Source organism: Apus apus, chromosome 5 (assembly GCF_020740795.1).
Source record: "Apus apus isolate bApuApu2 chromosome 5, bApuApu2.pri.cur, whole genome shotgun sequence".
NCBI lineage: Eukaryota > Metazoa > Chordata > Aves > Apodiformes > Apodidae > Apus > Apus apus.
Genome location: NC_067286.1, coordinates 24,088,799 through 24,103,788, shown reverse-complemented (window position 1 = coordinate 24,103,788; position 14,990 = coordinate 24,088,799). Strand labels below are relative to the sequence as shown.

Below are 14,990 nucleotides of genomic sequence, written 5' to 3'. Positions count from 1 at the left end.
ACTATGTAAACACATCACCTCAAGTTTTCAATAGCAATTAAAACTACTTGTAAGTTGTGACTGGCTCAGTAAAACCATACTGAATTTTATTAAGCATTGCAGTTTCTATGACAGTTCAGGATCCATTCCAAATCACACGTTTATTGAAATAATATAAGATACAACTCATTATTACAGCATTCATTTTATACATTTTCTTTAAAAAGCCATAGAATCTGTAAGTAGTGAAGAATTTCTTATGTGCTGCTGTTCGGTTTTCAGGTCATAGTTTACACTGAAACATAATTTCTGAAGTTGATTGCACCCAACTGTTACTTGCAGTTGAGTAGAAAGCATTTGAAACTTAATAGAAGGCAGGATGCAATTGGATGTTTCAGCTGCTCAGGCAGGTTAAGGTCAGGTTTTGGGAATAAAGAACCTTTTCTTCCTGTTCTTGTGAAGAAAGCCACAAATTAGTTTACACTTCTGTCAAGAAAGTTCTAGTCACATTGAACTACCGAGCTTTGATACAAACAGCTGTCACATTGCACTGCAGTAGCTTACAGTGTATTAATTATTGGGTGCATTAATATTAGTAAGATAGCGTGTTTCTCTTTACATGAGAATTATTTGCCATCAAACAAAAAAGACAGTGGTGTCAGTACTGCCAGTTTTTCAAGGGTTTTTTATTTGGTTTGTGTTCCAAAGAAAATAAAGAAGTTCTATATTTTCAGAATTAGGATGATATAGAACAACATGTTTAGAGAGGAGCATGGTTGAGAGTCCAACAGCAGTAATAATTATGGGATTAAAGCACTTCTGATAAGCAGAGATCATAGAGTATTTATCTTAGATAGGTGTAATGTTAGGGATGATGTAAATTGCTTGTTCTTTGGCTGATTTAGGAGTTTTCAAATAGAAACTTTTTAATTTCTTGTATATATTTCTAGTCTACAATATTATTGACAGAATCTAATCTTTTTAAGGTAGAGTATTCAGGATAGTGCCACTGAACATGCACATAAATTCTTAAAGAAACCATATTAAATAACTTTCTGGTTTATATGAATCTATTTAGGTCTCTTTCTCATTTATATGAGCACTAAAATTTAACATATTACATTCTTTCCAGGATGTTTAGCTGTAAAGTCATGTGTATTTTGCTTTTTCATTTTTTTGCAAGAATTTGCCTCCTTTATGTGTTTTTTTTCCAGCACTTAAGATAGCTTTTCCCTCAACCCTGTTTCACAGTTTACTTCCACAATAGCAAGTTAATGTCTTTCCTCCCTATGTACTAGCTGCAGTTTACCTGTTGCAACCCTCGCCACTCCCAAGTCATAGTATAGCTAATACATAGAATTCAGTAGTGCTTCAAAGATCTTGAGTCTGATGAACAGCTCATAGATTTTCCAATTCTTATTAAAGCAAGATGTGAAACACGTTATTTCTTGCTCTTCTGTCTACACACTTGCTCACGCTCTTCTGTCAGAGGGAAGAAAGCTTGCATTGCCTGTTCTGGACACTTCTCCATTCCTAGCGGCTGAGAACAGGAGCCTGGGATTCATCTCAGTTTGCACCTGCTGCACACTCTAGTGATAAGTTGTAGTTTCACAATTAATTGATCAGCTTCTGAAACCAACTGGAACTTGAAATAGTCTTGTATTGGTTTGTATCCTTATCTGAGGCTGGTTAAGTGCTGGAAGGAAAGATTTTAAACTATCTTTTCCCCACGTTCTTCTAATTTCTTCTTTTCCCCTTTTCCTAGAGGTCAAAGGTGGGGAGAATCCTTCCTGGCCTGTGTACAGGTTTCAAGAATCTATTAGTTAGCTTTAGAAGAATTAGATACTAATTTTTTATATATAGTCTGATACAAAGAAAATAGTATTACACCAGTTTCTTGGGTTTTATCTTTACAGTCTGGTTCTTTCCTGTTATAGAGGAGAGAATGCTTGGGTAATTTCACTGGAAAGCTAGATGGGGCCCTACAAAATACTGTATTTGGATTATTCTGTCAGTAGAAATAGGACATCTTTTTATTTATTATTCATTTACCATGCATTCAGGAATCCTAGTAATAGGATTGTTCATGAGTTCTGCATAAAAAGAAAAAAAATATCCCCAAAAGCTTACATTGTAAGTATTACATTAATCATAATATAAATACAGAAGGCAAAGGGAGTAGAAGGAGGCAAAAGCTAACTATAGAGCTTTAGAAGTTTTATTTCCCTCAATCTTTGTAGTCATCATGGTAAGAATAGCTTTAAATAGAATCTAAAGCACTATAGGGAGTGGGAAGGAGAATTTAACCTCACCGGATGCAGAAAGTCAGTGGGCCACATATGGCTAATCTTGAGAGGAGAATAGGCTTGACCTTTTACTGTATTTTTCTTTTTTTTCTGCTTTCAGCCTGTTTTGGGAACAGAATGGGACTAAAATATTGTTTAGTCACACTGAGTATAGCTGCTGTTATACTCACGTTTTAGGGTATTTAAAAGAAACCTCTTGAGTGTGTGGGACAACATCAAAGTCCTTGCTTGAAAATTACAACATGTGTGTTAAGCTTGGCTCACTTATTTGAATAGTTGGGTTCTGAAACTGTTGGTTAAGTGAATTTGAATCGATTTTGCAAAATGGAATTGAAGACCAGGTTTAAAAGCATCTCAAAGACTGTCTCCAGAATAAAAGGAGGAAAGATAAAAACAGTCCTTTTTTTCTCTACTCAACCTGTTCATTGTCCCGAGAAATATCTTCTGTTAATCATTCTTCATGTTGCTCCCTCAGCGTTGTGTCACTGAAATACGACTTATGCCCATGTCTGTTCTTCAGCTAGTTTTCTAACTAGGGTATAACATATTTCCGTTTGTTCTATGCATTTTTTTTCTTTTAAAAAAATACTCATATGATTCACACATGGAAACAGAATCTTTCTATCACAAATATTGTGTTGTCATCTGTTGTATTTTGAAAGCTCGTTAAATACTGACAAATAGACATGAGAAGATAAGAAAGTTATCATTGTGATAGAGTTCATCTTGAAAAAACTTATTTCTTGGTCCATATACTTCAATAATTTATCAAGAGAGGTTTTATCAGATATTCCAAATGAATAATATTTCCATGTTCTCTTCCTTCTTTTTTTCTTTGGTTTGTTTTCTTTTGTCTTGTTTTTAATGTAACATGAACTTCTCCTGACACTCATGATCAGATGCACCCTTTAAAGTCATCATTCTGTCTCTGGGAAATTTACTATATGTATGTATTCTTTTTTGTTACAGCACCTGTTTCTCTTGGGAATATAAAATTTATTAAATCCCTATGAAGATAAATTATAATTCTTCCTCAAAGTTGGAAGTTTTGCATATGTTTTTTTTTATTCACTCTTAAGATTAATTTCCTGATTTGGATGGGAAAGCCTGTTATATTTGCTCATTTAACTTTTGAAAACAGTTTTCCCATAGTTTTAACATTAAAATGGATTAAACAAGGCATATTTGTACAAGGAGTTGTCATAATAATGTCTGCTGTGTGTCCAGAGTGTATGCACATGCTGCATTGCTGTAGACAAGTATGTGCTGACTTCAGTAACTTTGCAACAACTCACGAGTGCAAATCTTATTTTGTGCAACATTCAGCATGGGACTGTCAAGCTTTGAAGCATCTAGTTACAGGTCTAAGTTATTGTTGCTCCAGCATTATGGCCTGCTCTAAAATATAATTTTCTTTATGTAAACAGTATAAGAGGGATTAATTCATTAGTTGTTTTATGATTGTTATAAAGTTGTAAATTTGAAATGTATATTTTTATTTTGTAATTAGCTCTGTAGTTGAAATTTTGTAGTCGGCAGGTTAGTTGCATGAGTTGCACTTCATTATTGAAATAAAAGTATTGTGCAACAGCAGTACCATTATAATCTATGTTACATCTACGTGGAATTTTTAATATGAATCTTACTTTTGGTAGGAGGCTGACTGTAAATGTGATTAATTCACGCTAGTTTTTGCAGTTTATTGCAGATTTCAGTTCCTGAGTAGAACAAATGTTTGGGGAAAGACCACTCTTTCTTGACATGTTTAAAAAGCATTTATTTCTTTCAAAGTAATTGTTCATTGTTAAAACATTTTATTTTTAAAATAATATCAAACAAAGGTTAGTATTTAAAATTAAAATGTTTTTACTTTATTACAATTTTAATGACATTTTTAGTAATGTGTATGTTTTACATTTATTTCCTTTTAACAAGTAAATTGCCAAATTTGTTCTCCACAGAGCCTTAATAACCACAAATGACTTCTTTCTTTGTTAGTTTAGATTCATTTATATAATATGCCCCTTTTACAGGTGACTGGTTTTCTTGCACTGTGTCATAATCAGTATCTATTAGAGAATGGTAATAAACAAAATGTAGTCTAGTAAAGACACAATTCCATATTCAATTTGGTAGGCATTTGAGTATATTTCATGTAAAATCAGTAGCATTACCAGAACATGACGTATATTTCCAGATATTTTTTTACAGTGTCAAATCTCAGATAGATTTACAGTCTTTTAATTTTCTTCTGGGTAAAGAGAAGACATGCTTGGAGGCAGCAGTAACATTCTAGAGTGTTCAGCAGAATTACAGTTCATTACCTGTAAAGCTGAGACTCACCGAAAACCAATTAACAACCTTATCTTGCAGCAAAGATGATGCCTCTTAAAAAAAAAACACTAAAAAATGCAGAAAGACTTTGCTGTTAAGTGTGTTGTATTTTCACAGGTATCCCAATTATGAATTCATCAGTGATAACTCCATATCCTGGTCAGCAGGACTTCATAACCGATACACTGAAAACTCCCTCAGAGGTGTTATTCTGGATATCCACTTCTTGTCTCAGGCAGACTTCCTGGTCTGTACATTTTCATCCCAGGTAAACAGCAATACAAATACAACATAGAGTATATGTACCAGTTCTAAATCTTCTATCTTACTCTTCATGCTCTCTCATGAAAATTTCAGGGAAGAATTAAAGGCTCAGTATGCTATGTGAACATTTGTGGGACTGTAAGAATCCCTGGAAGTGTTCAAGGGCAGGTTGGATGGGGCTTTGAGCAACCTGGGGTGGTGGGAGTTGTCCCTGCCCCTGCAGGGGGGTTGGAACGACATGATCTTTAAGGTCCCTTCCAACCCAGACCATTCCACGATTCTATAATTCTGTGATTACTTTTCTACAGTTGAAGTTAGTGGCTTAATTAATTCATAAATTTAAAATAAGTGAGAAATAATACTAAATATGTTTAAGAGTTCCTTGTTTTGCATAAAGTTAATCTACAACTTGTATCCATCAATTTCTATGCAGCTTAGTTAAGGCATTTAAATAAGTAAAATAACTTTAAACATGTTTAACGCTTCATAATTTTGAATAAAGTTAATATATTAACTTGTGCCCATCCAGTTCTACACATCATTGCACTCTACTGCAGTTCAAACATGTCTGCTCTTGCTTGAGTTGATTGAGGGAATGGATAAGAATGAAGAACGCAGACATTTAATTTCTTGTCAGTCTTGCATTTCCAGCAATCCAGAGGCAGTGCAATAAATGTGAATGCTGACCACTGTGATGGGCTGATGAAGCAAGTTGGAGTCCAGTAAATCTGAATCATAGTTGTCATCACTGGCATTTTCTTCTTCATTACATCATATTGTATATTAATTTCATCTATCATGAAAAGCTGTTTTAAAAGGTGGTTTTAAGATTTAAAAAGATCAGAAGACAGTATTTGTGACTGATGTGCTGATCAAGTATGGCAGAATATGATTTAAATCAAACAAAGTGATTTTTTTGTTTGTTTTTTTAACCTGCTGTTGTCATATATGCCCTTAGGTAATGCTCCTGGCTAGGAAAGCATTCAACTGCAGATGAGTATAGATTATGATCATACATGATTGTACTGTTACATGGAAGTGAACACAAAACTGAATATGGAAATTCACAAAAGAAATATTTTCCACGGCCTCAAATATCAATTTCCTGCTGCACTGTAGTAACAATTACATAGGTAGCACGCACAGCATTATGATCAATACAGTGATATATTGACCTTGATGGCCACAACTCTTAGTAACATTACCATGGCAAGAAGACAGCAAAACCAGAATAAGTAGAGAAAAGCCACTTGTCTCTCAATCATGCTTGTGGATACGTTGTTTTCATTATTCACCAAACCCTGTGAAGAAAAAAAACCAAAACATTTTCTGGCATATTTAGAAGGTTATTAATATACGCTACTTCCAACCAAGACATGAATGAACTCCAGAGTAAAAGTTCTGGCCAAGAAAAGCTTGTGAGGACCCAGGCACTTCTGTGAGAATATTTGATTCAGCTGAAGTGTGTCCACTGAATGCATCTTGCAGTGAAAGAGGGGATCATCAGCCAAGACCTATAGTTGTATGTCTTAAATGCAACAAATGCATTGGTGTAGAGACCGTTCATATTCTGAAGGAAGAATTATGTGGTCTTAGATAAAAATAAGATATCGATAATATTTTCTGCTATCATTCAGAAAGATGTGTTAAAAGTGGTAAATGTTTGCTGTAAATAAAACACTGAGTATAGAAGAAACCTGTTTAAATATAGGTACAAATTACTTGGACAGAATATATGGTAATTAAATTGTAAGCACTGGAGTAATTTCAAAAGAAGAATATATGTTAAAACACATGGATGTAGTTAAATATATAACGTGATACAGGCTGATGGGGAACCTCCAGAGGTCACCTGGTACAACTCCCTTTGAGGGTACCTTTGAGATACGTGGTATCTTTGAGCTCCAGTCTTATTCTGCATCTCCCTGCATTTGGCAATAGACATGTTTACTTGGTTTTCCAGAGCTGCAGAAAATTCTTCTGAAGTCTAGAAAATCCTGTATAAGACTGTTACTCTCAATAGCTGTGACTATGAGTTTGGTCCAACCACCTACTTAATGTACTCTGGGCAATTTCTTGTATAATAATTCATACTCCTCAAAAATAGTTTAGCACCAGTTTTGCTGGTCATGCAATAGTGTGGGTCTGTCTCTCCTGTATTTTAATCTCTTTCTAAGGACTGTTGCAAGTTTCCCTGCTCTTCAGAAAGATTTCTCTTTTATGGGTTTAAAATTTAATCCTCTGATTTTTAACATCTTAACTACTATCCCCGTCTTTTCATAATTGAAATTTATTTACAATGACATTGTAGGTAAGCAAAATCAGGCTGTCTAATCTGTGTGAAGAGAAAGTAAGGACAAGAATGCAGTCTAATTTACTTCCAGTGTGATTTTGGACTTCCACATTAATCAATTGTATGCTGACTTTTTTCCATTTCCTTGTTAAAAAGAATCAAAGTTTCATTTTAGTGGTATTAAGAGAAAATTACAGTATGTGTGAGTAGAATCAGGTGCTTTAGGAAGTCCCCTCTATTAATTCTTGTTAATGGTACCAAAACTAAATGAATATTGATAGAAGCTGATGAATAGGTGTTTCATTAAAATACTGTTGTTAAAGAAATTAGGCCCATCACACATGATGTGGAGTCAAGGGAAGCAACCTACTTTGGCACTGTATTTCAGCATCATTGCTTTAATTGAGATATACAGAAAAGCCACATGGTAGTTACACAAATCATAATACAATAGCAAAATTAAAATTGCTCGTTAAAATGAAGAGCTTTTTTGTCTCCTCAGTCTTAATTTTGATGAAATTGTAACTCCCTCTACCTGATGTATTTTTCTTCATAATCTCATTTATTTCCAGGACTTAGTAGTTTCTGTATTTTGCATTGTACATGTAAGTATCCAGGCTGCAAAACAAGTACATCTATGAATCAAAAATGGAAGGCTGGCTTTATAATTCTGCATGTGGATTCTTTGCCTTCTGCTTTCATTTTAGTTACCCAGGTTTGGCACTACAAAGGAAACAATTGCTGAGAGGAAAAGTATGTTTTATGTCAGGCATTCAGGACACTGACACTCACTTAAAAAGCATTTCTACTAAAAAGTTTTAAAATCTTTCACAGAGTATGTGTGTGTGTATCCTCCTCCTGGGAGGATCAGATAGTGAGCAATAAAAGGAAGTCTATTACATTTTTAAAGCAAATTACTGTCTTGAAGAAGCTAGGAAAGTGCAAATATGTCTAGTTTGACTGCTCAAAGTTGTATTCACTCTATCTTCAGAGGGAGGAAAGAGAAGCAAAATTAAGCTTTACTGTATTACATAGACTGAAAATTATGAAAAAGTTCAAATGCTTCCTCGTATTTAAGCCTGCTTTATTGTTAATCAAGCTTTATCAAGCTTATGCAAAATCAGAGAAAGATACAGTAATATAGATTAGAATTCAGAAAGGTCACAGTGGCCAAATCAGACACCTGACAGAAAAGAGCTTTCTAGCTTTGTTTAATATAGTGTCAGCCTTTGGTGTTTCTGGTAACTTTGAGAGATACAACACGATTCTGATGTGGGGACCTGTTTTCACTCTCAAGAAAATTTTGTTTATAAAATGTGATACAATGACATTTCAAAATACATCTTTCTCCTCACCAACATCATTATTGTCTTGCTGGAATTTGGTTTCATTTAGCTGTCTTCCAAGTTGCCAACAGTCATAATTCTGTCACTGTTCTAATATTAACTGCATTTTAAAGCCTTGGACTTCCGGAGGTGCTTGACTGTGAGAATTGGAGCTTCCTTTAGAAAAGTAAATGTAAAGCCTTTTTATCACAGAATAAATTGTGAAAATGTAAGTTTTAAAGGTCGAAAGGGGAAGTAAAGTGCAGTCTTTGTTAGCAGTGGAAAAAGGAAATTAATTTGTTTTTACATTTGATTGGCTACAAATTGATTTTAAAAAGCAGGATAGCTAAGTGTTCCTATGGATGTTTTCAATTTCTACTGAAAAGTGAACTGTTCTGATTATTTATCTGTTTCTTTATTTACTGAATCTGATCAGCGCTGTACTAATTAAAATGCTGCGAAAGTATATTTCTCGTTGGTAAATATGGAAGGGTCTTTATTTTCATTTGTTTGTTGTTTTTGGTTAGTTGGTTGGCTTTTTGGCCTGGACATTCCAAAACTCAATCCTCTTGTGAAATTTAAATGTTGCACATTGATTGCTGACTTCTGTGGTATGTTGCAGGGACACACAATATTTATTACTTCTCCTCTGTTTTTATTTCTAAGGTTTGTCGAGTTGCCTATGAAATAATGCAGACATTGCATCCCGATGCTTCAGCGTATTTCCATTCTTTGGATGATATCTACTACTTTGGGGGACAGAATGCCCACAACCAGATTGCTATTTATGCTCATCATCCACGAACTGCTGATGAAATTCCTATGGAGCCTGGAGATATAATTGGAGTAGCTGGAAACCACTGGGATGGTTATTCAAAAGGCATCAACAGGAAATTAGGAAGAACAGGCCTGTACCCGTCCTATAAAGTTAAGGAGAAGATTGAGACAGTCAAGTATCCTACATACCCAGAGGCTGACAAGTAGATTAAAAGGAAGACATTCGACAGTAATTCTCAATTTTGAGTGTTCAGAACCAGTCAACAAACTTACGGTTTATATGGGATTTGAATTTGCATTTTAACATGCAGTTAAAATCAAAACCTTTAGCAATGAAACTGGAAAAGAAGCTGAGAACTAATGGATGGGCTATTATCTGAACATACTCTTAAACATTTTTTGTTATATGCACTCTCACACATGCACACACAAAACCACATGCAACAGGAAAACTCTTGTTTTATACTCTTTCTCTTTCCAGGATTTGTCCCAGTCATAAGTCTTACGTGAGCTTTGAGCTCTTTTCTCTGCCATTACTTGACAATAATGTTCAGACTTAGAACACTGCCACATTGTGTAATTTGAGTGACATGAACATATTTTGTATGTGCAAAATTTAAAACATGGTGCCTATCTTTGAAAAAATTGTGACCTTTTTAGAAGAGCCATGTCTATTTCACAATGGGCAAGAGTCAATCTTCAACTGGTGTTATCATGACCACTGAACTTGCTTCAAACAACAGATTCAGATTTCAAAATAGATTTCTTTACAAGTTTATTTTTAGCATTGCATTGATTACTTCTCATCATTAATAAAATAAAAGATACATTCAACAATAAAATAGTCACCGTCTGTTAGGAACTTTTGTAAAACAATGCCATGAATGGATTCTTTATTACTTGATAATGTGTCTGGACATTGCCTTTGATTTAAACAAACAAAAAAAAGCAGCAAAACCCACAAAGGAGAAAGTAGCTGGAGTTTAATTGAATTTTTAAACACTCAGTATGTAGTACAACAACTGCTAGTGGCACAGTGTTTCTCAGTTCTGTGGACAGTGAGTTTCAGCAGGATGACTTCAGTGGTTAAGTTTCTTACACTTACTCTCCAGCATTGTTCTTTTACCTTCTGTGTTTCTCTTTCAAAAACAGTTTTTAGGGTACTATGGATGGCCATTTGTCATTTTGGCATTGAATGTAATTGCTTTTAAGTAAAATACTGCAGGTCATCCCATTTATTGAACCTGTCAGTCTAGAGTACTCTAAAAAAAAAAATAAATCTAACAATTTACCCAAAAAATCGGAATTTCCAAGGAAATATATAAAAGGATGAATTTTTATGCATGACATAAAATTGCTAGTAACTCTAAGTGCTTTGAAATCTGTTGCTAGTCAGCTCTCTATTAAGAAAGGAGGTAAAACAATTTAACAAACAATTTTTGTAGAGTGGGGGGTTGTGTGTACATATATATATATTTTTTAAAATGTACAAGAAATGAAGATACTATTTCCAAATAGAAATAATATTAACATTATGAAGGTTCTAGTGCAATCCAATCTGGAATACTGGAAATGCAGAAAACATTTTTTTATTCAGACACTGAGAAAATGCCACATGAGTAAAGATTTAAAAAGCATGGTTGGTTGACCTTAGCAAAGCAAACATTAAAAGGCTATTTAATTGTATTTATGAATAGACCAAAGACAGTGTTAACGTAATGAAGGAATGCACTGGACCATGGAGATATTTTAGGCTGCAAAGTAAAAGGAAATCTCTGGTGGTGTGAATTTCAGCAACAGTCTTCCAACTGAAATAGTGGTGAGTAAAATGGAAGTTGATTTATATGTAAAGGAATTAACAAAGTAGTTCTTGGTCTTTACTTGCAGGGTTGAGCCTGTAGATCCCTTCCAGTTATGTGTTCCTCAACTGAAAAACTTTTTTATCTGGAATAAGAATAACAAGATTAAAATTGAAAACTGCTGTGGAGAAAAAAAATTAAAAATTGCCTGTTAGTAGTATTAAATAGACACATCAGTAAAAATTAGCATAGATACCAAATGGAATTTAGAGATGCATTGAAGGGTAAATGCAAAGGAGGAAGAGTGGCCAAGTAATGCTAAAGACAATGAATTCTTGTGACTGAAGATGGCTAGATTTAACTGGTGTTTCTGTATTTTGGGACTTCTAAGGAAGCTCTTTGATCTTAGCTTCCTGTATAAGTGATTCTGATAAAATTTCCACTAACTTAGTCAAACTTGTGGTATTTCAGAGGCACAGACATAGGCTAAATTATAACTTGTTTTAAAACTTCAATTTGAGTTGTACATATAAAGCTATTGTTACTTCCCTTTTCAACTTGGAAAAAAAACCCCCACAAACATTTCTTCCTCAACTATGAGATCAGCACATTTTGTCTTTGTGAAAACTAATTTAATTATTTCTCTACCAATACTACATTATCTATTTGATATTTATAGATTTCAGAAATGTTTTATTTTTTAAGCTCTTAACTTATGGCTTCGGATCTCATTACTTCCAGCTCGTTTTTTACAGTGTGATGCATAAATAGTATTTATAAATTAATTAACTTAGGATAATTCCTCCATAGTCAGGTAACGCAATTAAAAATATTACTAAAGAAAATAAAAAACAACATCTAAGATGAGCCCAAAGGCAAGAGCAGATCTTCTGATGTATTAATGAGAGAACTGAAAACACTGTGACATTATGTAAGACATAGACTATGGCAATTCCTCAACAGACTGTATTTGACAAAATATTGGCAAGGTACGTCTGCCTCCTTACGTATCTAAGTACCTAATGAATAATGTAGCTCATAATCTTTGAGATAGTGATAATGAAATGGTATGAAATTATAAAATTGTTAATAATTAAGAAGTGCACTAATGTAGATGCTATAATCTCATTCCCCTGGACCGTATGATCTTTTCATGCTTATAATGCAGGACTTGTCAGAGGAGGAAGCCTAGCAATAGACTGCTTACTAGACCCATCTGTTTCTAGAAATTTGTTTCCTTTATGACTACCAGTTAGTTACGTGTTGAAATCCTGGGACCTTTGGATATTAAAACTGAATTTGTTCTATATGATTCTTCATTCTCAGTTATAGTGGAGTCCAGGTAGTATGGAAGGATCCATGGATAAATGAAAACAAGACCCACCCGAATTATCATTGTAGCTCACAGAAAAGTGAAATAATGGGAAATAAAAATTTTGGTTTAAATACTTGAAAGAAAGTTGAATCTTTTGAAAGTTCTTAACTTGTTAAGATACGAGCCAGAGTGTTTGTAGCAAGCAAACATACGTCTTGTTTCTTCTGTTTGCCTTGTAGCTCTGCAACTGCAATCCAGTCATGTAATTTTTGCCTCATACCAAACCACCAAGTCTGACATCCGTAAAACAAAGACAGCCCTCATACTCTTTTAAACGAGCTAATGTTTAATTAAATTTTTCCTCTTTAAGAAGCATTTGTGTGTATGTGTGTGTGTGTTGTGTTCATAAAAAGGAAATATGAACGGTACACTTGCCTTTGCTCTTTTACATGATCGTTGTCACATTCTCTGCAATAACTTATTTGCCAGGTAAATATAGTCTCTGAAAACTGAATATTCTACTTCCTTCTTACCAGCTAGACAAAGAAATTTATTCTGAACAGTTCAGTGTCTTCTGTGACATTGATGCACCTGGAGACTGGGGTCATCATCAGCAATTTGCCTCTGCCACTGCAATTACACCAACCTGAGTTCAGTCCTTGATTTTCAGTCCATCCTACAGTCAAATGCATGGGATTCCCAAGCCTCCTCTACCAATATCCTATCCCTGTGAACTGCAGGTTATTACTGATTTGTTCATGAATGTTGATGTTTTATTTCAAACTTTTTAAAGATTTATCTTCAGATAAGTGTTTTGTCTACCCCTTCTACCACTGAAATTTAAGGAAACTTGCAATTACCAGAAGGTTTTGCCTTCTTTACCAAATTTTCATAAAAGAGACCTGGTGATACCTTTCTTATGGAGAAATATTCACAGTATGAAAGTTTCCTCCATAGTGAGTTTTATGTTTCTCTGATATGCAATTATAGAATAAGAGTCTTGGTTTCTGAGCTAGGAACACAATAGAATATGAAATAGAAAATTTTAATTCCAAATTCTAGTTAATGGGAGAGAGATATTCTCTTTTGATTTGCCTAATACCAGCCCCAGTCATGTGTATTAACATGCTGGTCATACTCTGATAACTGGTTCTTGCTATATTACAGGTTTGTTCTTTATTTGGGTGGCTTGGGAGCAGGCTTTGAAAGGGCACAACCTTTGTCTTACTTACTGTGTTGAACTGAAATTTTATTTAAAACTCACAAAAATTCCTTTTCCCTAAGGCACCACTAGAATTCTAATTTTGTCAAGGTTTGCTACGTACCTGGCAAGCTTACAGGGAGCAAGACTGAAGCAAAGAAAGTTGGGCATAAGTATCATCCACCAGCCGGTCTGGTTAGACTGTATGGTATCCTGTTCATTTCTCAAGTGTGGCACTGCATGATGCAATTAGGAGGGGACCACAAAATTTCCAAGCCTGCAAAAAAGAATAAAATAAATGGCTAGTTTGTTTGCTTGCATTGCTGGTTGTGTTCACTGTCTACAAGGTTATTTCAGAATCAAAGTACCTAAGGCAAAGTACCTAAGTCTTCCAGCATTACTGCAGGCATCTGTGAATCCCTTCCCTTGATGTGTTTGCTGGTCTTTTCCCCTTTTGGTACCATGTGCAGATACCTAACAATGCTGATAATGTTTGCTATTCAGTGGAACCTTCCATTCTTTTGTATGCTTGTTTCCTTTCACTGAATTGTAGCAGAATCCTATTGTCACTTCAAGAAAGTTTTGATTAATACAAAGGCCTACCAAGTATTTGTACAAAAATGTCTTTACCAAAGCTCAAAGTTAACTTCATGCTTTCAGGCAGAATCCTAAGGAGACGCTGTTGAAGGAAGGACTTATCGCTGCTGAGCTACACTAGACATGTAACATAGCTGCTGACAGATGCTTGTCCTCGTTTTACTTCTAACTTCACAAGATTTTTCCACTTTCTATACCCCCGACATTTTATTTTAGTGTATTTATTAAGTGTTTTCTTGAGCATTGTTAGACAAAGTCCCAATGATCCTACATTTTCTTCAAGAAGTATACTGGCCCTCTCTCCATTTCCTCTCATTGTCTTAAAGACATCCTCTGATCACAGCATTTTAATAGGATCATCTAGATTGATGTTTCCTGAGGAGTATGACATTTCCATGCTCTTCCATTAGTCACGCTGCCTACTTGCATCTTAGCCTGACCTGCCATGGTTGATTGAAGCTTCTTCAAACCTCTCTGCTTAGTGTGTTTTGATTTCCTGGCCTAGTGGCCAGTGTTCATTACATGAGCAGGAATCTAAGGGGCAGCAACTGTCCGTATTTTATTTTTCATAATAACATTAAATAATTGCTTGCAGGTGTTTTTTTGTTTGGTTGGTTTGGTTTTTTTCTACAAAATGCGTTTTGTATTTTCCTTGACTGGCATAGCAAAGGATTCACAGAGAAAATGCTATAACCAGATGCGCTTAAGTGCTTAGGAGGCTTACAAGGCCTAGAAGTTCCTTGCCTAATAAGATTTACAGCTCACACCATAGCAAATTTCTGGACCTGGATTAATTTTCA

At 34.7% G+C, this 14,990-nt stretch overlaps 1 protein-coding gene across 3 annotated transcripts in view; it reads left to right on the top strand.

Annotated features, from left to right (window-relative positions):
* FUT8 (fucosyltransferase 8) overlaps positions 1-12,767 on the top strand; it is a 107,048-nt gene extending 94,281 nt beyond the window's left edge. For all 3 annotated transcript variants that reach the window (XM_051620994.1, XM_051620995.1, XM_051620996.1), the window contains 2 exons: positions 4,737-4,887; positions 9,168-12,767. In XM_051620994.1, coding sequence (XP_051476954.1) covers positions 4,737-4,887; positions 9,168-9,485 — 469 coding nt within the window. In that variant the 3' untranslated portion in view covers positions 9,486-12,767. The remainder of the gene's footprint in view (positions 1-4,736; positions 4,888-9,167) is intronic.
* Positions 12,768-14,990: the final 2,223 nt, after the last annotated feature.